The sequence below is a fragment of the Plecotus auritus genome (assembly GCF_963455305.1).
Source record: "Plecotus auritus genome assembly, chromosome: 4".
NCBI lineage: Eukaryota > Metazoa > Chordata > Mammalia > Chiroptera > Vespertilionidae > Plecotus > Plecotus auritus.
The window spans coordinates 5734218-5757551 of record NC_137775.1 but is presented as its reverse complement, the minus strand read 5'-3'; the positions used below and the strand labels follow the sequence as shown (position 1 = coordinate 5757551).

Genomic DNA, 23334 nt, shown 5'->3' with positions numbered 1-23334 from the left:
AGCATCGCTGCTGCCTCCCGCCTTGGCCACCCAAGTGCCTTTAAATAAAAAATGATAAAGCAGTGTAAGAGTGGGCTGTGCCCTGAGACCTGGACGCTCCGTGTGAAGCCTCGGGTGTCTGCCTCAATGCTGTAGCTTTCTGACTCCTACTTTTTAAAAGTTGTTTTATGCCAAGAACTTAGAAGTCTACAGTTTTATCACACACACAAAAAAGTGCTCAATATTTTGTGTAATTATAAATGAGTAAATTTTAAACCATTTAAAAATAGCATATTCTTTTAGCACCTAAATTGGCGATTCCATATTTAAACAGGAAATATAAAGAAACCATGTTGCCTGTCATGCCTTAGGCAAATTTGTTTGTCCCAAATTTACATATACTGTCCTCAGTTTCCTCAAACCGCATTGTTTAATTCCCAAGCCGGGTATCTCTTCCTCCCTCCTCCCGCATCCAGGAGCAGCATCAGCTGCCCGTGGACCGGCCGTGTGTGCCACCTCCAGTCGGAGAGCGAGGTCCCTGGTCCTACAGCCACGTGGCACTGCTCTGTGGGTTTCTGTGGTAGATGCGAAATGACTCCGGGCGAGTGCGCATCAGTGTGGCATTTCAAAGCCGGTCACACTTACAGTGAAGAGTTGTCATGACATATTGGGACCCAGAATGAAAACCCTATGACAAGAGAGGAGGGAAACGAGTGAAACTTTTATTAAAGGAACGAACACGCCTGGGCTTAAAGAGGCCTGTCTGCATCAGGGGGGCGGAGCAGCGGTGAAGGGCAAGCAGGGAGCAGGCGGTGCCACATCTGATCTTTCTCCTGGGGGCCAGGTGGACAGATCGGCAACCCTGTCCGCAGCGTTTCCCCTCGCCCCTTTGTACCGTAAGAGCTGCTAATCGGATCCATGCTGCTGTGACTGTGGTTAGTTATTAACAGAATAAAAGCAGATTTCTTCAAAAGAACGGGTGGGGAAACGACTATACAAAATTGCAAGGTTGTTAGAATCTTAAATGCACAGCAGTCGGCTTTTCCCCTTATTCTGAATTATACGATGAATACAGTCTTTCATCTGTCACTATGCCCATGTGTTCAGAAGGCAGCCAAATATTAAGCTCCTCAAACAAAAAAGGAATCTTAGAAAGAGGAAAAATATTGAGGAGGAATAAGAATAGGTTAGAGAGGGATAAAATTAGGTTTTGTTTTTATTAATTTGTCCTTGTGAGGGAAATGTACACTGCCTGCTCTCTGTGGAGTGCCCTCCCCCGGCCCTCGCCTGGGAGCCGGGATCAGTGCGGGTTCGCTGGAAGCTGTGCGAGGCCGCGGCTGCTGCCTGCGGAGGGGAGCGGGCCTGCCGAGACTCCCTGTGGGCGGGTGAGCTGTTCTACCCGACACGTGCACTTCCGCCACCCACAGGCCATGTCTGTGCCCCCAAAGGCCTCCGTGGCTCACCTGAGCTTTCAAGCTGTTGGGGATGGAGTGGATTTATTCACTGTGGCAGAGCGGCCGGGGGAGGTTTATGTGTCAGGTTTATGTGTCATTATTCTTAATCAATACCATTTGATGTTTATTTGACTCCAGCATCTGAAGTGATGGAGCTGGGGAGGGGGCGGCGGCCAGGTGAAGCCACGTGGTTCAGGCCGTCCACGCCTGCAGGGCAGGAGGGAAGGCAGATCCGAGGCTTCCTTTCCTCCCTCCCAGGAGGCGGTCCACGCCGCGAACAGTCTTTCCCAGTGGAGAACGCCATGTGTAAATGTTGTTGGACTCTGGTTTATCCTGAATCAAAGCTTGTGGTGACCTCCGTAGTGAATGTAAAACTGGGTTCCTGTGTCCCTGACTCAGCTGTTGTGCCTGAGTGAGAGCCTTTTCAGTTTCCTGCCGCGAGTTCTCGGTAGAAAAGGGTCTGCCCCAGTGGTCGGCAAACTCATTAGTCAACAGAGCCAAATACCAACAGGACAACGATTGACATTTCTTTGGAGAGCCTAATTTTTTAAACTTAAACTTCTTCTAACGCCACTTCTTCAAAATAGACTAGCCCAGGCCGTGGTATTTTGTGGAAGAGCCACACTCAAGGGGCCAAAGAGCCGCATGTGGCTCGCGAGCCGCGGTTTGCCGACCACTGGTCTACCCCAAAGGCCTCGAATGAGTTTCAGGCAATCCGACTATTACACTGACTTCCATATGAAACATTAGGTAGCTTTCGTTTATTTAATTAATAAAAGAGGGCAATTGGGAAAATGCTGGCTTGAATCCATTGGGCTAAATGAAATAATGATGTATTATAACTAGTTGGTCTTGGTAATAAAAACAAAAACGAAGTACTTGTAAGTACAGGCCCCATGAAGGCGTGGTTCTTACATGGAGGGACCACATTCGCTTCTGTTTCTCCTCATCCACTGCGGCCTTCGCAGCTTCTCTGTCCTGTACTCGAGCTGGGAGGTTAACAAAGAGACTCCAAGTCCGGACTGCAGCCGGGGGAGGAGTTGAAAAGGTTAATCTGCAGGTGCAGGTGCAGGTGCAGGTGTGTGACTGTTTAGAGGGAAAATAGGTGCCTCCTGGATAGGTTCTGCCTCGTGCAGGGCATCGTGGGAATTTCCTCATTCTCGTGGTGGCTAGGCGGCATACGCGTCGGACACGCCTCTGCAGCACCGATTTATCAGTGTTGTTAAGATCCAATGGCACATCCATACATCGCTTATCTTAGGTTAGGGTTTAGGAAAAGTTAATGCTTTTCTGAATGAATGCTTGGGTTGTAGGACATGGGAGGGTTTGTCTTCCGAGGCCCAGGGTAACTGTAGGGTTGAGAGCCAGGTGGCTGTGGCTCTGTGTTCCCACTGGGGGGCACAGCAGGGAGAGCGATGCTTTCTGTTTTGTGCTGCTCTGATGTGAGGTAGGGTGGTTCACAATAAAGAATTGTATTGACAGCCTGGTTACAGCTGCCTCTCCCACCTCCTGTATCCCCTCCAGCGCTTTCTGGTAAGAGTGAGGTCCAATTTGAGACACACCAAACAATAGTAAGTACTGTAGGCCACATCCAAGCACTTGAGGTAAACTGCTGACTAACCATGAAGCTGAAACCTGAGCAGATTCTGTGTTTGATTGATTTTTTTTTTTTTTAGGGAGTTTGTGGGGGAGACACACACACACACACACACACACACACACGCACACACACACACACACACACACACACACTGATGTGAAAGAGAAACATCAATTGGTTGCCTCTCATATGTGCCCTGACCAGGGATGGGCGAGTGTGTCAGGTTTATGTGTCATTATTCTTAATCAATACCATTTGATGTTTATTTGACTTCTTGAGCAAGTATCCCTGAATGTTTCTTTACTGACATTATCATTTAGAATAGGAGACAGCAACTACAACCTTTGGGCCCAATCCAGCTTGCCACCTATTTTTGTAAATAAAGTTTTATTCGTGCTGTTTTGTTTACATGTTGTATATGACTGCTTTTGCACCACAGCAGCTGAGTCGAATAGTCGCAACAGAGAACATATGGCCCGCGAAGCTTAAAATATTTACTATCTGACAATTTACAGAAAGAGTTGGCCTATTCCAGGTCTAAAATAATAAGGTAAAACTACCTATTTACTGATAACTTACAATGGTTTAATTAGCTGTTAGTCCGGGCAGGGTTTCATAGATTTGTACCTGTTAGTACTCGCTGCCCCACCATCTTGCTCTATGAAGTGTACCAAACTAGAATATATTCATGTCTCAGTTCATCCACTGTCAATTAGACATTACTGGATGTATGCTAATTCACCAAAAATATACATAATAGCCTGTTTACACCCAATTCTGTAATATACTAAAATCCCAATGTTTTTTACTAAAGATATTTAGTTTGATTATCTTGATTCAGTTCTTAAAAGCTATTTTTAGTTAGAAAATTTTTCCTCAATACCTATCGTAGTGCAAAAATTAAAAAGAAAACATCAGAAAACAAAACCCAACAGTACATTAAGAAAATAAGGCACTACGGCTAAGTGAGATTTATTCCAGGAATGCAAGGTTGGTTCAATATAAACAACTCCATTAATATTTTATACTACATAAATAGTCTTAAGGGAAAATATTATTACCTTTAATAAAATTCAATACCCAGTTACGATTAAAACACTCAAGGAAGCAGCAGGGAAGTGATTCTTGCTCACCATAGTAAAATATATATGCCTTAGTTGTAAAGGGCATGGACAATTATTAGATTTCCACTATGATACAAAGAAGGCTAGATGATCACCGCCTCCCCTCCTGTGCAGCACTGTTCTAGAGATGTTGGCTAGTGTAGCTAGACTCAAAGGCGTACAAATGGGCACCAAAGAGATAAAACTGTCTTTATTTACAGATGTATAATAGTAAACCCAGGAAACGACAGAGAATGAATGATAAATTTAATCGAAACTGTAAAAATTGTGTGCGGTGGCAGCAGGACATAAAATTAACATACAAAAAACAATAGCATTCATTCCTCTATATAAGCAATAAACACTTAAAAGACATACTAGTAGAGGAAATCCCATTTATAATGGCAAGAAAGATCAAATGCTTAGGAATAAACTTAACATAAAATGTGCAAAACTTTTGTGCACTCGGAAGAAACCAGAGAAGACTTGAACAGTCGGCCTGCGGACTGAAGGGTCCCGGGTTCGATTCCAGCCACGGGCATGTGCCCTGGGCTTGATCCTCAGGAAGGGGGCATGCAGGGGGCGGCCGATCTATGATTCTCTCTCTCATCATGTTTCTATCTCTTTCTCTCTCTTTCCCTGCCTCTCTGAAATCAATAAAGATATATTAAAAAAAAAAGAAAGGTTGGAAATCACCTAAGTGCCGCCGTCCATAGTAGAGTGGTTGGACAAACTGGAACACTCACACAAAGGCGTGTGTCGACCTACATGAAAGTGAAGGGAGTGTTAGAAACTGATAGGAAATGTTTCCTAGGACGTGCTGTGCTGCTAAGTGAGAAAGCAAAGCCCAGAGATAGCTAAGATAGGCTGTCTTCATGGAGGGAAGAAGATAATGTAAGGGGAGATGCAGGTACCTTCTCATTTATACAAAAAATATAGGGAGGGAAGGTAACCCCAACACTAGGGAGAATGGTGATCTGTAGAGGGCAGGTGGCAAAGAGGTGGGAAGAAGGAGAAATGGGAACAGCAGATAGCAGGGATGAGGGGTAAGTAACTCTTCTGCATACATCTCTTTGTAGAATGCTGACTTTTAGCCCCCTAGAAGTATTTCTCATATCCCCAAAATATCAAAACAAAGCCAGTTCGGATGTACAGGGAACTCAGAATGGAATACAAGCCCGAATAAGTGGCTCTGTGTTTTTACAAGGATATAGGTTAATAATTCTGAAATTACTTTGTATGTATATTAAAATTTAACAAATAAACTTATTTTGATAATGAGAACTGGGATTTTTACCATTGGAGAAAGGAGTTCTAAACAAGGAAAAAGACAAGGCTAAAATGTATTCTTTTTTGGGGGGTTGGAATTAGAGCAATTTGAATAAGCTCATGGTTTCATACACACATTACACAATTAAATACTGAATTTCAGAGGTGTGTATGTGCAGGTTAGTGTGCATACAAAGATTTCCTGTCTGTTCACTGAGAGGGTCTAGAAGCAATAACACCCCAGAAAAATGAGCAGACCTAGTGCCCAGGTCTTGGTCTCTGAAACCATTGCCATACAGAGAACCATGCCTCTCCCCTTCCCTTCCTCCTAGGGAGAGTGGCTGATTCCAGGGTTGGGCAGGGAAGATAGAAAATGAGCCTGGAGCCGCTAGTGACTCCATGAAGTAAAGATTCGAAGGAGCGTCCAGTGGCCAGAGCTGGAACAATTTGAGCAACAAAGTAATGTCAACGTTGGATTTGAATCCATAGAATAAAATAAATAACCTTGAGTTCATTAGTTTTTTGAACTAATGGTATGTGACATTACCATGAATTTATCCTCTTAAAACAATACCCATTTATTCTCCCATAGTTTCATGGCCAGGAGTTTAGGCACAGCTTAGCTGGGCCCTCGATGGCCCGTGTTCCACCTGGAGGCTCAGCGAGGGAGGATCTGCCTCCAGTCTCTCAGGTTATTGGAGGAATTCACTGCCCATGCTTGTGAGGCCCTCGGGTTCTGCAGGCTGCCTGTCCTTGCCGTGTGGCTCAGTTCACTTCATGGAAGCCTGCTCTTCAAAGCCATCCGGAGCGTGCCAGCTCAGCACAGGCCTAGGTCCTCCTGTGAAGTCAGGCCTACCCGGATCCTCTCCCTGTTGACTATTTCACAGTCATCCGATTCAGGACTTGACCCCTGCAGAATCCCGTTAGCTGCCATGCGACGTTTTGGGGGTGGTATTTTATCACTTTTGGTATCTCTTTGCTTACCAGTAGAAGCCAAGTCACAGGCTCTGCCCTCTGTCAGGAGTGTGGCTCCCTGGCGGTCGTTCGGTAGTGTGCCTGCCACAGTGAGTTCATATGGACGGAGCAGTCTAGTAAACACACACACAGATGGGGAAGAGGAGAGTTCTTCCTCGAAGCAGACGCCTGTTAGTAAATGGGGAAGGAAAGGGTCGTCATTGGCAAACACTGTGGTGATGAACGTGCAGACAAGACTCTCCAATGCATGCAAAAGTTAGTGGGTGCAAGTTTGAGGGGACACAGGGTTTGCATCACCCCTGAGATACTCACCATCTGCAAAGGGCAAAATGGTCACTTTACATCAGAGGAACTTGGTAGGCACCAACTTTACCAAGTAATCAGGTAAACATCACCAGAAATGACATGTGAGAATGTCTTGAACCCCTGGACAGAATGCAGTGAGGATGTGAGATGAGAATAACTGATCAGTGCTCTTCAAAAATGTCAAGGTCATGAAAAGAAAGACTGGTCTTTAATGACTGTAGGAGACTAAAAAACAACTAAGAGCAGTGAGATCCTGGAGAGGAAAAAAGACAGTAAGTGGGAAATGGGTGAAATTCAAATAGGTCTTTAGTTAACGATATCGCACCATGTTAAGTTCCTCGTGGTAATCATTTGATGGCTATAACGATGAGAACACTAGGGGAGTTAAGGGATATAAGAGAACTCTTTGTCCTAGTTTTATAACTTCTCTCTAAGTCTAAAATGAATTAAAAATAAAAGGTTTTTTTAATAAAAATTCATAGCATAGACTTGTGTTGAGAGTCAAAAGTAAAATGTGAAAGTCAGCAAAAAGTACAAATTCAGGTGACTTACTGATGTTTCATTCTTAGATTGAGCAAAATCTTGCACACTATTGTATATGCATGGTCATTGGAGAATGGGAAAAACTGTTTTTATTAAAAAACCATAGGCCCTAGCCGGTTTGGCTCAGTGGATAGAATGAAGGGTACTGGGTTCGAGTTCAATCAATGGCACATACCTCCATTGCTGACTGGATCCTAAACCTGGTCAGGGTGTGTAGGAGGCAACCAGTCAATGTGTCTCTCTCACATCGGTGTTTCTCTCTCTCTGCCTCTCCCCTTCCCTTCCACTCTCTCTGAAAATCAATGCCAAAAAATGTCCTCAGGTGACATTTATAAAATAAAATAAAATAAAATAATAAGTCATAGTATGGCCTGGCTGGTATGGCTCAGTGGTTGAGTGTCGACCTATGAACCAGGAGGTCACCATTCAATTCCCACTTAGGGCACATGCCCAGGTTGCAGGTTCAATCCCCAGTGTGGGGTGTGCAGGAAGCAGCCAATCAATTCTCATCATTGATGTTTCTCTCTCTCACCCTCTCCTTTCTTCTTTGAAATCAATAAAAAATATATTTTTTAAAAATCATACAATGGACCTCTACTGAGAATCGAAAGTAAATGGTCACTGGAGAATAAATAGCTAAGTGTAAAGTGGTGAAATTACTCCAACTCACAGCATGGGTTTGCAGTTGTAATTGTCTTCCCATTGTGCTTCATCTCTGCAGACATAGACGAGGGGAGACATGGACTTTCTCTAAAGCTGTTTTAATGTGAAAGCCTACTTATAAGTGAGTTTGTTCACGGTGCATGGCAGTATTCTCTTTTAAAATAATTACCCAACTTTTATTTTACTTATGCCAAAAACATGTCATAAAAATCCATGGTTCTGAAGGTGTTTTCTTAATTCGGTTGGTGCAAAGGGTTCGGAATTGTCTTCCTCACGTGGAAATTGGACACAAATGCGTCTTCAGCATCTTGCTTCTCAAAGGGCTCTGACTCAGCATCTGCTCTGCCTGGCCTGTGCCTGGGCTTAAGGAGAATGAAGTCATTTCCTAGTAACTGTGATACTGTGATGGAAAGATGGGGGAAAGGCAAATGGGGAATTGAAAACGCTTTGGGCAAACCGGTCTTTACCATGAAAAGTTCTTTTCTGTTCCTTTAAAGGATGGATTTAGTACATAAATTATCTCAAGGCTTTAAACAGCTATGTCTTAGCACCAGCCAACCAATAGCACTGCGTGGGTGTGGCGGGATTTTATGAATTCATGAGCTGGGTTTCACACAGCCTTTTTTCTTTTTAGCTGAATTGCCTGTAAGAGCAGTGCCCTGGGCGTGCATGTAGGTGGTGGTGTCCTCTCCTGACGCAGAATTGCAGTTTGTTTTCACTGTCCTGAGGCTGTGCATCCAGCCGTGCAGAAACAGTCCTTGTGATGTAAGCGCTGGTGTCCTCGGGGAGCCGATTCCCCGGTGATGTTTTTGAAGCCAGGATTTGGCTGCAGAGTGCTTTAAATTTCTTAACTGGACTCCGGGTTGAGGCCTTGGGGTATTTCATAGGAAGGACGTGACCCACAACAACTGCTATGTACCTGTAGCCAAGTTGGTGACAGTGTTTACCCTTGAAGTTGTTTCGTCCAGAATGTGAAGTGTTTACATTTGATTAGTTGGTAGTGATGCTAATTGACTACACCTGCTGTCCAGGTCCGAACTGCTTGTCTGGTCTGTCATCCTTCTAGTAGTGGCTCTGATTTAGGAGGAGCGCCTCCTAGTGGTGTCCCAGCAGCGTTTCTCGGTGACTGGAAATTCAAGTCTTGGTTTTCACTTTATCTGAGGACGAGAGGGGCAGCTGACCCCAGGAAGGCTCAGAAATGCATTCATAAGTTTTACATTCTTTTCTAAAAGTGAGATGCCTAAATTCCAAAACAATATGAGAATTTTTATGGTTATATTCTAACAACTATTTCTAGCCTGTCTGTATGGAAAATCATCTCCCCGCCTCTCTGGCTGTCACAGATGTGACCGTTTCTAGAGCTAGTGAAGAGTGACGTCCTCAGACTCAGAACTCGCTCTTGCTGGTCTGGACTCGCTGCCTGGCCAAGCGGATGCTGTAGTGCCGACACGGAAGTTTGTCGTTCAGGCTCTGCTCCTGTCATTGGTGGTGATCACAGTATGTTAATTTCCTTCTCTGCTCAACTGAGATTCTTTTCAGCTCTGTCCAAAGTGGAGGAGGCGGTCCTGTGGTGTCAAAGCCACTACTTGTTTGATCTAATAGGCTCACGTCTCCAGACCAGGGAGATAGATATGTATATTTCTGTCTTTCCAGTTTATTTTAGCAAAGGGAGGGGCTAGAAGATAAAGTAGCGTGCCTTGAGGTCTGTGCTAAGTTGAACTGCCTTTTTTATTCTATATTTTTATTTTAGAAATACGTCTAAACCTCTGAGCCAGAAAGTGAGTTGAGATCCTCAAGTACCTGTGATGATTCTTAAATTTCAAAACCTGTCTCTGCCTTCACATGATTCATTGTCTCTCCTTAATTAATAAATAAGACGCATCTTTTCCTTTGATTCAGATTAAGGGCATTAAATAACCAAGATTTGTTATGCTAATGGAGGGATTAAGGGAGTAAAAGGCATTCCTCTGTCTAGGAGCTTGCCTTATAATTTGAGAAGACAAACTGAACACACGTTAGGTACATGGAAACCAAATAGATGTGTTTGCTTTATTAGCAATAAAGATCAAGAGAGATGCAGATGGTATTTTCTTCTTTCATGATAACACGCTGTATTTTGTAGTCCTATTATTATGTTTTTTAATGGAGATCTCCTAAGTTTATGTTAAATCTCTGATTAATTACAAAGGGTTTTTAGACATCGGTTACTATTACAACATTGATATTAACAATGAGGAACTGGGGGCCACTGTCACGCCTGCCCACTGAGAGACCAGCTTAATCTCAGGAGCATGCGTTCCATTCACCAGTCTTGGATTTTGTGAAATGCAGTGAAGAAGTGTGTGCCAGGAGATTTCAGCTACTCATGGATTTGTCTCTGAGTTTGGGAACTCATCCAGTAAAAATTGAACTTTTTGGAGGTCATTTACTAAAATGTTTATGCATCTTTCCTCTTTGTTTTACACACACACACACACAAAGGGTGAAATATTATGCTTTTTGAGCTCTTTTTCTATGTGGGGGGCTGAGCCTTTTGTGATAATAAAGATTAAATAAGTGTGTAACTGTGCCTTGGTAGTGCACAATTGCAGCATTAATGCAAAGGATTCCTCATCCCTCTTCCCCTCCTGTTTTTCAGGCAGCCAGATGCCCCCCCAGCCACCTGGGAGCCAGTCAGAATCGAGTTCCCATCCTGCCCTGAGCCAGTCACCAATGCCACAGGAAAGAGGTGAGTCTTCCGTTTATGTTGGCCATACTTCTCATTTTGAGTATATGGGGCTTCTATAAATTTGCTTACCCATTCATATCCTTATAAATAATTTTAAATGATATTGTTTCCTCATCAGACGAACGAAACAAATAAGAACCTTACATGTAACAACAAATATGGGGGGAAAGGATGCTTTCTTGCAAATTGGGTGAAATTTTACCAAAGTACTGTTCAAGATTCAAAGCATATATATGTCTGCATAGCAGCCTGAAGCAGTTTATACATAACTCTAATCAGATATTTGACTTAGCTGTGTAAAAATGACCATTAACAATTCAATTTGGATAGTGGTTCTAATGAGTAAAATGTTAGTGTGAGGGTGTTTACCTGATTTGATCAGTATTTGTTCCATGACATTTAATACTAAAAATTTAATCACACAGTAAGACCTAGTGTTATAAAATTACCGGATCTTAGAACTGGAGCATCTTGAAAGATCAGGGAGTCCGTCACCTCCATGTACAGATGAAGAAAGCGGGGCCTTAGAGGTTCTTCCCTATGACTTCCTCTTTCTCAGAGGCCGGTTGGGGCCAGAGCCAGAGGAAAGGACTTCCCTGCAGCCCTTGAGCATTCAGGTTGTCTTACATGCAAACCCGTTGGCCATTTGCATGTTCTGATGTTGACCTCCAGCTATCACTGCCTCTGGCCTTCATTTGTTAACGTCTGTGTCTTTTCTTCCCTCCGGTAGCCAAGTGACTATTTTTTATATATATTTTATTTATTTTTTACGGAGAGGAAGGGAGAGGGACAGAGAGCTAGAAACATCAATGAGAGAGAAACATCGATGAGCTGCCTCCTGCACACCCCCTACTGGGGATGTGCCCGCAACCAAGGTACATGCCCTTGGCTGGAATCGAACCCAGGACCCTTCCGTCCGCAGGCCAACGCTCTATCCACTGAGCCAAACCAGTTAGGGCCTCAGTGACTGCCTTTTGTTGGTGGTGCAGTGATCGTAAGCCATGTTAATGGAGAGGGGTTCATCGGGTGCTGGCCAGATTGCTGTGCTGCTGGGAGTCAGGCTCCCCCCCTCCCCCCAACAGGAGGTGCCACCCTCCTGCAGTCCCCTCCCCCTCATACTTGCCCACAAGACAAGTCGGTAGCTTGGTAGCCAATATTTAAAGGTTCCTGACCCCTCATGTTTATAATTATTTCTATATGAGTTATATATGATTTGCTACCGGTTAGAATTACAGGGTTCAGTTACTTTACATGTTAAAAATTCAGTAGCATGTCGCTTAGAACGTAATGCCAGTGAGAAGATGGCTTAGCCTTACCTACACATCATCTGTGTTGAAATGACCATTTAGTAGGAATACAATGAAATTTTCATTTTCTAATACCTTTACATATTTAACATTTTTATCATCATTTAATGTATAGTTAATACTTTCCTTTACTTACCAAGTTACTACAGTATGTTTTAATGATGGACTTGTTGTGGATGGTTTCCAAACTTTAGGGTGCACAGCATTAGCATTGCCTGGAGAGCACATCGAAATAGGTTGCTAGGCCACACCTCAGACGCCTGTTTCTGTGGGTCTGAGGCGGGACACTTAACATCTGCATTTCTGAAGAGTTCCAGGTGTTGCCAATGCTGCGATCCGAGGACCCTACTTTGAGAACCACTGCTTCCTAACGACACTACAATGAGTTTCACAAGTGTGCGATGTGTGCATTTGTTGCTCTGAACTTCCCACTGTGGCCTCCTATAAATCATTCTCGTAGCTCATGCTCTCTGTGTTGCTGGTTTGTGTGACTTCCTTGTGGCGCTGGCCGTCCAGGAGACATTACAGAAGGTCACAGGAAGCGCTGGAAGGCCAAGCAAGGGGACCTCCCCAAGCTCCTTTCCTTGGTTGTGGGCTGCAGCTGCTTTGTGCTCCTGGGTCGGGAGGGAGAGAAAAGGACTAGAGAAATTATCGCACTGAAGTTGCTCAGGCCAGACCCGAGCTGAGACGAAGATATTTGTTATTTCACTTAATCCTTACTGAAACATCATTCCCACTGGGAGAATCCTCCTTCTTTTGCAAACATTAAAGGATAAGAGGTACCTTATTTGAAAGCACTACAATTCTAACCTTTATCTCTACCAGCTAAAAAGGGGAAACCTCTCCAAGATCCTCCAACAATGTCTTCCCCAGCCTCTTCCAAATGACGTGTTTAAGAAATTTGAAAATGTACAAAAATGTCAAGGACAAAACCACAATGAGGAACCAGTTAAATTAAGCTTTTAACTCGAATATGTTAGCAAGGCAAAATTTAGGATTTTCCTCGGCTGTCAGTGTATGGAAACTACTGGGTTGATATGTCTGTTACTGTTTTCCCTCTGATTCTTTTTATTTTGTGTAAGGTGGTTTTGGTAACTGATAATCCTATATAATAAAAGCCTAATATGCTAAGTATCCGGTTGTTTGTTCAACCAATCAAAGCATAATATGCTAATGATATGCTAAGGCTGCTCAACTGCTTGCTATGGTGTGCACTGACCACCAGGGGGCATACACTTTGACTGGTAGGTTAGCTTGCTGCTGGAGTCCGGCCAATCAGGACTGAGCGAGACGGACTGGACACGCCCTAGAGCCCTCCCACATCCCTCCCCAGCCCCGATTGTGCACCCAGTGGGGTCCCTCGGCCTGGCCTGTGCCTTCTCGCAATCTGGGACCCCTCGGAGGACATTGGAGAGCCGGCTTCGGCCCAATCCCTCATGCCTGGCCGAGGGACCCCACTGGTGCACAAATTATGCACCGGGCCTCTAGTGAATACATAACAATGTGGGTAGTTAGAATGACCATTTCCTTCAATTAGCAAATATCCTATACAATAAAAGCGTAGTATGCAAATTGTCCCCTCGACCGGGAGTTCGTCCGGGGCGGGGCCAGCCGGGGGAAGGGAGAGAGTACCCAGCCGGCAGCCACTAGGGACCCTACCAGTGCATGAATTTCGTGCACTGGGCCTCTAGTAAATTTTGTAATTTGCTAAATCTGACTTTATTTTCATGAACATGTTCACCAAACTTTCTCTGGAAGATTGTGTTGGAGACATTATATGCCTCTTGCTGGTTGGACAGCCCTCATTGAAGGGGAAACTTGACATTTCTGAATGACTGTTGGATGATGCTTTCCCATGTAGGAGTTAAATTTCCTTAAAACTGGGTAGTAAGCTATACATCCAAAACTAATGCAGAACGCTATTGAATGTAGGCTGTAATTAGGGGGGCCGGGGGGGGGGGGCGGGGGCTGCCAAACAGGATTATAGCATTTCCATATGTATTTTAAATAAATTTTTTTTCACAGTGGAAAAAAATACTGGGCAGCAAGAATTTTTTAAAATGGCTTTGATATTTGTTAAAATCCAGGAAGAAATGTTAGCTCCTAATGACATTTGATCAGATGTTTTAATGGTAAGTGGCAGTCATGTTAATGCTTTGATACAATAAAAAAACATTTTTCTTGCTTGTTTTTACCATCATGTGTACCAACAGTATGTATAGTACAAAGTAGATCTAGGAAAACACTTGCTAGACAATTCCCCATTCATTTACACCTTTACAATTATATATCATGCACCCCACCCCCATTTAGGAAAATGATGAAAGAAGCAGCGAGGGAAAAGTATATTGGTGAGTAGTTAGCATCTTACGTAAAAAAAATGTATTCTTCTCAGAAACCGTAAGAACATACCTTCTGTACTGCTGAGGGCTAAAACAACCAAATTGAACAGGTCCTTTTATACTCATCTTATTTAAATAATAAGATTAAGAGTAAGATTCCACATTTATACACATTTTTTAATCGCAAAGAATCTAGAAACTCACTTGTCCAGAGACACCTGCTCAGAGCAAGAGATGCTGCCTGTGTTGAGGGGCGGGGGGGGGGAGGTGCCGTTTCCTGGTTCTCCCCAAAGTCCTCCTGGGGGACAGCAGTGCTGACCTATGACCCCGGAGCCTAGGTCCCTCCAGGTTCCAGGTGCTGAATGCCAGCTCTGCTGTTATTTCTTCTTGTCTTTATCCCCAGTCAGGAAGAACAGTTATTTAAAAACTGTGTACCCTGTTAGGAGAGGCTCACACACCTGAGTCAGCCCTAAGATCTGAACCACACTGGCCACTGCAGGGCCATACCCCAGAGGCAGCGCGTGCAGAGCAGTGCGCTGGCCATACCCCGGAGCAGGGGCTCATGGCCGCCAGGCCCCACCCCTACCCCTGTCTCCAGTTCAGTGTCCTCTCCTGGCGATTCTGGACATCAGCCACACATCCATTCCCCACCTTATATAGAAGTGAAAGTAACTGAGTTTCTATAGTTCTGTATTTTCCACCTATGAACATGTTTGTGCAAGTAAATGTGGATATGTGGCCCTCATGGGTTCCACAGAGAAGGGAAGCACTTGAGGTATTTATTGGCCTCTGATTCTTCTGTAACATTGTCTTCTCTATACTGTCATCTGCTTCTCAACATAAGCTTGATTTCATTATCTCCTATTTGAACTTTATATAGTGTTGGAACTGCTTCCTAACTTAACAAAGAAAATTAGCTCAAATTTTTTGGTGGAAAAGGGCAAGACTTCAGTTTAGAATTCTCTAACACATTTTCCATAGTTTCTATTTTAAACCAAATTGTCTCTCTAGACCTCATAGAATGACAAAGACTTGCTATTTAAAGCACCTCACCAAAAAAATAAAAATAAACTAGTATAATTTACACGACCTAAGCACTGCATAACTCCAATGCACTGAAATAAATGTTACAAAAAAAGTTGTAGCTAACAAGTTTAGCTTAGTTTTGTCCTTATTTCTTAATCTTTAACATATATTTCCTAAAAATTGAAAAGACCAATAGGAAACGGCTTGTGACTGTCGTTCTGTTTTCCAAGAGGGCTCGGAGGGAATGTGGAACAGTCATCGGAGTAGATAAATAAGAATCATTATTATTAACATCAAAATGATCCCATTTTTAACCCCTGCAAAATGCTAAGCTTAATGAAACCAATAAATGCCCTTCTAGTTTATTGGATTAGCAATTAGGTGAAACCGTTTCAAGAAGGCTTATTTATTTGGACAGATGTAGAGAGGTCAGAATTAATTTTTTTAAAACCTTTTAATTGAATTCCCTTTTAATTTTCTCAGTGGCACCTAGTTAAATATGCATGTTAATGCTGGTTTTCCGAAGGTCTGAACTAGACCTGGGTTCTCAAAACCAACAAGGGTTATTTAACCCTTTTCATCTGGGCGCCAGCAGGGACTTCCCCTGTAATCCCATAGTGTGTGAATAATTAGAAGGCAGTAATGAGGATTTAATTAGTCCTCGAGATATGTGGGAAGCAGAGCCACTAAGAACTTTCCCTTCTGGACACGATTGCAAACAGAAGGATGGCGGCTGCAGGGCCGTGACGAGCTAGGAACGTTTCTGTGGCCGGAGGCAGTTCTCGGGCATCCTTCTGAGACCGTGGATATGTACAGAAGGGATCCTGGGAGAAACCTTCCAGAATTATTGAAGAGCACCTCACCCGGCCTCCATTCCCTCCACCTACACGACAGCCTCTCTCTGCTGTGAAACACGTTGCAGTGACAGTGCGGGCTTGCTGCGCCTGCGCGAGGACTGGCTTGTCCTGTGTGGGTGGGGTCAACCCCGACAGGCCGAGACCCCCGTGTTTCCTCTGCTGCTGCAGGACAAGGAGAACATAAGCACGTGTGGCCGTTTCATACATCTCAAGTATTTGAACCAGACTTAGTCCTTGGCAGCTGTATGTCAGAGAATGACAACATTCTCATGTTTGGAATATGTTCTTCACAGTGATATGTATCAGTAGCTTCATTTTTGTAAATACACATAGAGACATTATCCGGGGGAGATGTATAGCAGATGGGGTGGGGTCAGGCACTTAGATGTTCTTTTTTAACTTTTTTCAATCACAGTTTACATTCAGTATTATTCTGTATTAGTTTCAGGTGTACGGCATGGTGGTTAAACAGTCATACTTTACAAAGTGAGCCCCTTGGTATCTGTCAGTACTCTCCTGGCACCACACACAGTTAATACAATATCACTGACTACTAGAGGCCCGATGCACGAAATTCGAGCAAAAGTAGGCCTTCGCAGCCGCGGTGGCTGCCTCGATCCCCACGGCTACAGTCCCAGCTTCGTCTGGAAGGATGTCCGGTCTAATTAGCATATTACACTTTTATTATTATAGATACCTGCTATGCTGTACTTTACATCCCAGTGAATATGTTATAACTACCAATTTGTACTTCTTAATCCCTTCACCCTTTTCACCAGCCCCCCAGTCCCCTTCCCTCTGGCCCCCAGGCTGTTCCCTGAGTCTGAGTCTGCTTTCGATGTTTCTTGGTGTGCCACTGTGACAGTATGACGTGTCAAACTTACATGTGTTACGTAGATTGATCAACTAGAATATGTCTTCATTATTATGTTGTTTCTTCTATTAATCCCAAATGTTAACTGCCTTGGGATAATTTTATCCCTACTACTTTAGGGCTGTTATTTTAGGTTGTTTTTCTCAAAGTCTGAATAGAATTCCTTGTCAGATTTCTAGGCATTCTGTTTGCTTAGGGCAAATCTTTCTGTTACTTTTTAATGCCAAGGGCAAAGAAAAGCATTCTCTGAAAATAAATCCAGGGTCTTACTGTAGATGAGACCGCGCTCTGCAGGGCCAGGCGAGCTTGTGTGCCTCCCATCCCGGGGTCCGCAGAGGAGCCTGTGGGTGATACGCGTTCAACAAAGGCTGCGCTGGACAGCGGAACCAGGTCAGCCTTCACGCCATTCAGAAGTTTCAAATCTTTTTAGAGCATAGAACAGCCAGAGTCAACTACTCATTCTTCAATGAAGAAGCCTTACCATATTAATAAGACTTCTTTCGATTTTACCATCGTAGGTCATTTGCTGCTGTGGGTACAGTGTTTGTAAAAATTTGGATTCTGCACCCAGACTCAAGGTCCCGCTTCTGCCTCACATTCTTCCCCCACATACTCCTCAGCCCCAGGTGCCGTGTAGGTCTGCACTGGGGTCCTCACGCCTGGAGCCTGGCGCTAAATGAACAGGCCGCCTCCAAGCACCCCGGCCGCCCCCAAAGGAACGATGCTCTTCATAACCCAGGAATAGTGAGATGCAAATAAGTAAAACTTTTAAATGTTTTCAATGCACCTAGCTCAGGTTTCATAGTGATTTTTATACCAAAAATTGGTTTTGAACTTTTAGAAATTATTGTTGAATATCTGAATTGACCTGACTCCTGATTAAGTTAATAGAGAAACGAAGGAGACCACCAAGAGAATTGTCGAGTCACAATTAGGATTTAAGATTGCTTTCTGTTTTTACGTCTGCAGGAACTTTTTTGTTTCTCTTTCTGTTGGGTTGGAGCTGTTTTGTTTCTCTCTGTTGGGGTCTCTCTGTTTTAAGTGTGACGGTGAATCAGCAGGTGCTGGCATATCTCACAGGCAGCCTGGTTGTTAGGAAATGTTCTCCATCCACCTTTCTAATTACCCTGTAAATAGAGGTGCTCGTGTTTACCTCGTGAGCGTACTACATAAAATGTGCTGCCTTTCAGCACAAGGGCATTGTCAGAAGAGACATCACTTTCCCGTGTATCGCGTGTAAGGATAGCAGCTCGGTGTGTTAAGGCATTAATGAATCTGCCCCCACCCCCAGATGCAATTAATTTAGCCTCTGCTCTTAATTGAGGATCCCTTTTTTAATAATCCATGACAGATGAAAATGAACTCAAATGGGAGGTTATATACAAGAGAGAATATCTAGAAAGCTGTTTCTAATTTCTTCAGCCAGAACTCTGAGCTGGATTGTGGACCAAGCCAAACCGAGTCAGTAATGAGAGAAATGACAGCGGAGGGCTTAATTTCCTAAGTCTGCTATCAAGAGATACGGTCACAAAAAACCTGGGAAAACAAGTAGCACATACAAAAAAAGGTTTATATTCATTGAGGAATCATCCGTGTAAATTTTAAATATTTTAAAAGCATAGTTTTGTTAATTTTGTCATAAGCAGTATTTTTTGATTTGCCAATTTAAGCTTGTTTTTACTAGTTAACACTCACCTGTAAAGGGTTTATGCTTCAGTGGGAGTTTGAGAACACGTGGGTCTTAGGTAATTCCACGTGCAATTGCTACTGCGCTCTCCTGTGCCTCCGGGTCTGGGTCTGGGAATGCCCATTGTCTGCCAGCTGCCCAAGCCCGAAAGCTCAGGGCATCCACCCCAGCCATCACGGTCTGCGGGCGCTGCCCCTGCGATGCTCTGCACACATCTCCTTCCGTGGTGCCCACTGTCACAGCCCTGGCCGGGCCACCGCGGTGCCCTCACCAACCTCCCAGGACCCTGCCTGTTTCGGCTTCGTTCCCTTCCTGCCCACTTTCCGTGCATCCACGTGTCTTTCCAGAAGACTGTGTCCTTCCTTCCGTGGAGGCCTTGGGGAGCTTCTCTTTGCCGTCCGAGAAAGGCTGCGCCGCGAGCCGGTCAGGAGGCCTTTCCTCGGCCCGCCCGGCCTCCCTCTCTGGTCCTCCGTGTCATGCGCCACTGGCTCATGCCTCCCGCCTGGCTGGACCCTTCGAGGATCTTTGTATAAATTCTTCTCTCCCACCCTTTGCCACTCACTGCTCAGCCCTGTCCCTGTACCGACATGGGTCCCCTGCCTGTGTTTGCTCGTCCTGAATGTTCTTAAGAGCCTGGCACGTGCTAGGTGCTTGAGTCTGCGTTTGCTGAGGGAGCAAATGGATGCGGCACCCCCTGTCAGGCCTGGCGCTGCCCTGTGCGCCGGGCCCCCACCCTGCAGCCTGGTGCCCGTTGGGCTCCAAGGATGGATTAAGAGCTGAGCTCTCTCCCCAACAGGAGCTCTGAGAGGCTCGCTCGGTTTCAGCTCCAGCACCTCAGAGAGCACATGCTTTTCCTCATTTTCATCTTCAAGGAGTTTGGAACCAAAAAATCTGCGTTTACGAGGGGTGGGCAAACTTTGTGACTCGAGGGCCACCATGGGTTCTTAAACTGGACCGGAGGGCCGGAACAAAAGCATGGATGGAGTGTTTGTGTGAGCTAATATAAATTCAAAGTAAAGGAGCGGAGGGGAGAGCAAGAGAACCCTCCGCTCTTTTGGCTCCGCGGGCCGGATAGAACAGCCGAACGGGCCGGATCCGGCCCGCGGGCCGTAGTTTGCCCACGGCTGGGTTAGACACAGGCTTTACCACTACCTAGTTTTGTGACAACTAATTAAATCTCTGCTTCCTCAGATTAACTGAGCATCAGAGTGTCCCCTGGACTTGTCGCATGGATCAAATGCCGTCCTGTATCTGAGAGTTATAAATTGCCCAGCACTGTGCGAATATTAGTAGTAAGCGTCAGCACCAGGCCCAAGTGACTCTGGTGAAATGTGGGCGGAACGCCTTAAAAAGGCTCATGGAGACATCCATACGATAGTCTGCCCTCCGCACCGAAGTGGACGTTTGCGGCTGAAACCCAGAAGATGGCGGAAGGCGGGCCAGGTGTTTGCCCCATCTACCATCTGGGTAACCCGTCTGCTCTCCCCCGACTCCCTTTCCCGATGATGGACGGGGTCAGCGGCTGAGAGGTTTGGTAGGGTCGGTGGGCGGAACTTAGATACTGTCTTCTGTGCCTCTGACCAGGACTCGGGTGGCAGGGAAGGAGGGGACCATTCTGCCAGCTCACCTGAGGGCACAGCCGGGCGAACACGGGGCCTGGGTCCCAGCCTTGAACGCGCCCTTAGTTTCTCTCCTCGACCAGCTCGTGTTGCGGGGAGAAGCAGGCAGCAGAGGCCCTGGAGATCTTCAGATGTAGCAAGAATAGCTTTCTAAATCTCCTCTCTGCAATGGGAAGCTGACCCCGACGTGTGGCAAGAAACCGCGGTCTGTCTGTAGTCGGAGCCCTCTGTTCGGGGGGCACCACGCGCAACCACCCTTCACACGTGCGGGAAAGCACCTTTTATGGACCGGCTAAGAAGCAAGGCAGTTACTCTGGGAGTGAGTTTTCAGCAGATGCCAGCACGAGCACCAATGGTCCGAGTGCCAACAGGAAAGCGTGCCTTGCTTTTGGTGGCTTGTGGGCCCTTGGGTGCTTCGCTGTGTCCTCCAGGGCAGGACTGTCTGCCCGCTGCCCGCACCTCGGATGAGGAAACCCCACGGGCATGACAGGTCCTGTGCCCGCTCGCTCCCCGGCCTTAGCCTTAGCCGGGCACACTCGCGCTTCCCTCGCTCTCTGCTCTTTCTCGGTAGGTGAACTATGCTTTGGCTGCACGTTTTTCCAGCAGGAGTTGACATTGGTATGTACCTAACCGGGAATCAAACCTGGTCCATAGGTCGACGCTCAACCACTGAGCCACACCAGCCGGGCTGTTTTTGAGACCTTTTGGAGCATTTGCCTAAAGTCACACAGCTCACTGGGTCCATATGTCTGTCTGCATGTCTTTTTCCTGCTTGGTCCTGAACTAGTTTGCAAGCCAGGCTGGGACCCAGGCCTCTGTTCCCGCGGGCACTGTCAGAGGCGTGAGGCTCCGAGGAGCCAGGGTGGTTATGTCACCCTGGCCTGGTCGGGGCTGTCTGGGAAGGGTGCATCTAACTGAAAATACAGAACGAGATTTCTGGAAGCTCTTGAGAGAGGTGTCATTGCTAAAGCATGCAGAGCAAAAATTAGCTTTCCAATTTCAGTTTCTATGGACGGAGGTAGATCCCATACCCCATGTCACCTCGTCCCCAAGGTGTGGAATGATGCTGTGGCACATTCCAGTGGAATTCGCTTTGAACACCCCACCCCTTTCGGAGCCTTTCACGTCTTGATTTTCTGCGGAATGCCAGCGATAGTTCACGTGGACCGTGACGGGTATATTTTAAGGACGGAAATAAAGGGATGGCTTTGCCCAAGTAGAATCTCAGAGCTCATCTGAACAGAACGGAAGCCTGTGGTCAGTGTCTCAGAGGCGGCAACAACGTCAGCGCGGACAGTGTGATCAGAGGTTCGTGGCTGAGGCAACATCTCAGGCTAATGAAAGGACCTGTGTTTCTAACTTGAAGAGGAAGAACGCAGTCCTTCTCTGGAAGGAAGAAAGCCCACACAGGCCGGACGGAATTGAAACACGTTTTCTATTAAACAGGACTCTATATGAAACTCCTGAGAATTTTATCATAAGGCTTAGATAAATATTTCATGTAACGTCTTAAGATGCAATCATTTTTAGTAATTTTAGTGCTCTGATTTCTGTTTGTTTTCAGATTTGAAAAAGCAAACATTTTCTGTGCTGATTTATATTTGGAAGCTGCCAATTGAGCTCAATTTCATAAGGCTCATCTTTATAAATAAATGAAATAGGATAATAAAGAACAGCTCTCCGTACTTTTGTGTCTATCTCCTTCTACAGAAGCAACGGCAAGAGATCTTCTTTTCCTGCGATGCTTGCCACGCAGGCCTCTGAGAGTGCCCTGTCCCAGCTGACCCCTGATTGGAGCCGCCTGGGCTCCAGACATCGCCTGCCCCTCCTGCTGCTCAGTGGCCTCTCTGGAAGCTCTGCTCTGGTTCCCCTCCGGACGAGGCCCAGCCTGCCCCTCTCGGCCCCGTCCAGCGCACTGGAGCCTTCGCCCCACGCCCGGGAACTCTCACCAACCCCACTCGGGGTTCTCAGAGCTGTTTCTCAAACAGCCCTTTGTTAGTTTGCTGGTTTGACGTTGGCTGCTTCGTAGAGGCATGTCTTGATTTGTGGTGCACTCTGTCTAAATGTGTATTTCAGCCTGGCTGGCGTGGCTCAGTGGTTGCGCATTGACCTATGAACCAGGAGGTCGCAGTTGGATTCCCGGTCAGGGCACATGCGCGGGTTGGGCAGCCTGGCGGCCTGAGCTGGCCGTGAGAGCACTCCCAGAAGGCGATGACTTACAGGGTAGTGAGGGGGAGGAGGAGAAAGCATGGCAATGGGGTTAGAGTGAGACAGTGATCCCAGCCCCCAGGCCAGGGGTTTGCGCTCTGTTCCCAGGCTCAGCGGGGAACCCTGGAGGGTTCTGTGCAGGGAGGACATGCGCTCGTTCCTTTCTGGGTGCCTGAGAGATCGTGTGGCAGCTTTGTGCAAAGTGAGCCAAAGGAACAACGAGGGTGAGGCAGCGTGAGGAGCGTTGGACCACGGCCGCTGCGGGAAAGAAGAGGGAGCTGGGCTGGCTTGTGGACGCGGGAATGGGGCAGAGGCGATAGGTTTCAGATGTGGAGGCTGGGGGTGTGCGGATGGATGGATCGCACAGGAAATCAGGGAGGGAGGAGGCATGGTGTCAGGGGTTCCGGCGTGAGCATGTGGGTGGTTGGTGGTGCTGTCCATGCAGACAGGGAGACCTCGGGCCGAACGGTGTGCATAGCAAGTCCTGTTCAGTTCTGGAATAGCGGATACTGGTACATGCCACCCATGTACTAGTTGTGTCCAATTCGCCCACAGCGATAGCGTGAGTCGGGGACTCACAGGTCTGCTCTCTGCGTAGGAGTGGTTGTTGCTCTAACAGTGGTCGGCAAACTCATTAGTCAACAGAGCCAAATATCAACAGTACAACGATTGCAATTTCTTTGGAGAGCCACACTTTTTAAACTTAAACTTCTTCTAACGCCACTTCTTCAAAATAGACTCGCCCAGGCCATGGTATTTTGTGGAAGAGCCACACTCAAGGGGCCAAAGAGCTG

At 46.0% G+C, this 23334-nt stretch overlaps 1 protein-coding gene across 8 annotated transcripts in view; it reads left to right on the top strand.

The window, feature by feature from the left end:
- ARID1B (AT-rich interaction domain 1B) overlaps nt 1-23334 on the top strand; it is a 415788-nt gene that overhangs the window by 326956 nt on the left and 65498 nt on the right. For all 8 annotated transcript variants that reach the window (XM_080666163.1, XM_080666164.1, XM_080666158.1 and 5 more), the window contains one exon: nt 10531-10620. In XM_080666163.1, coding sequence (XP_080522289.1) covers nt 10531-10620 — 90 coding nt within the window. The remainder of the gene's footprint in view (nt 1-10530; nt 10621-23334) is intronic.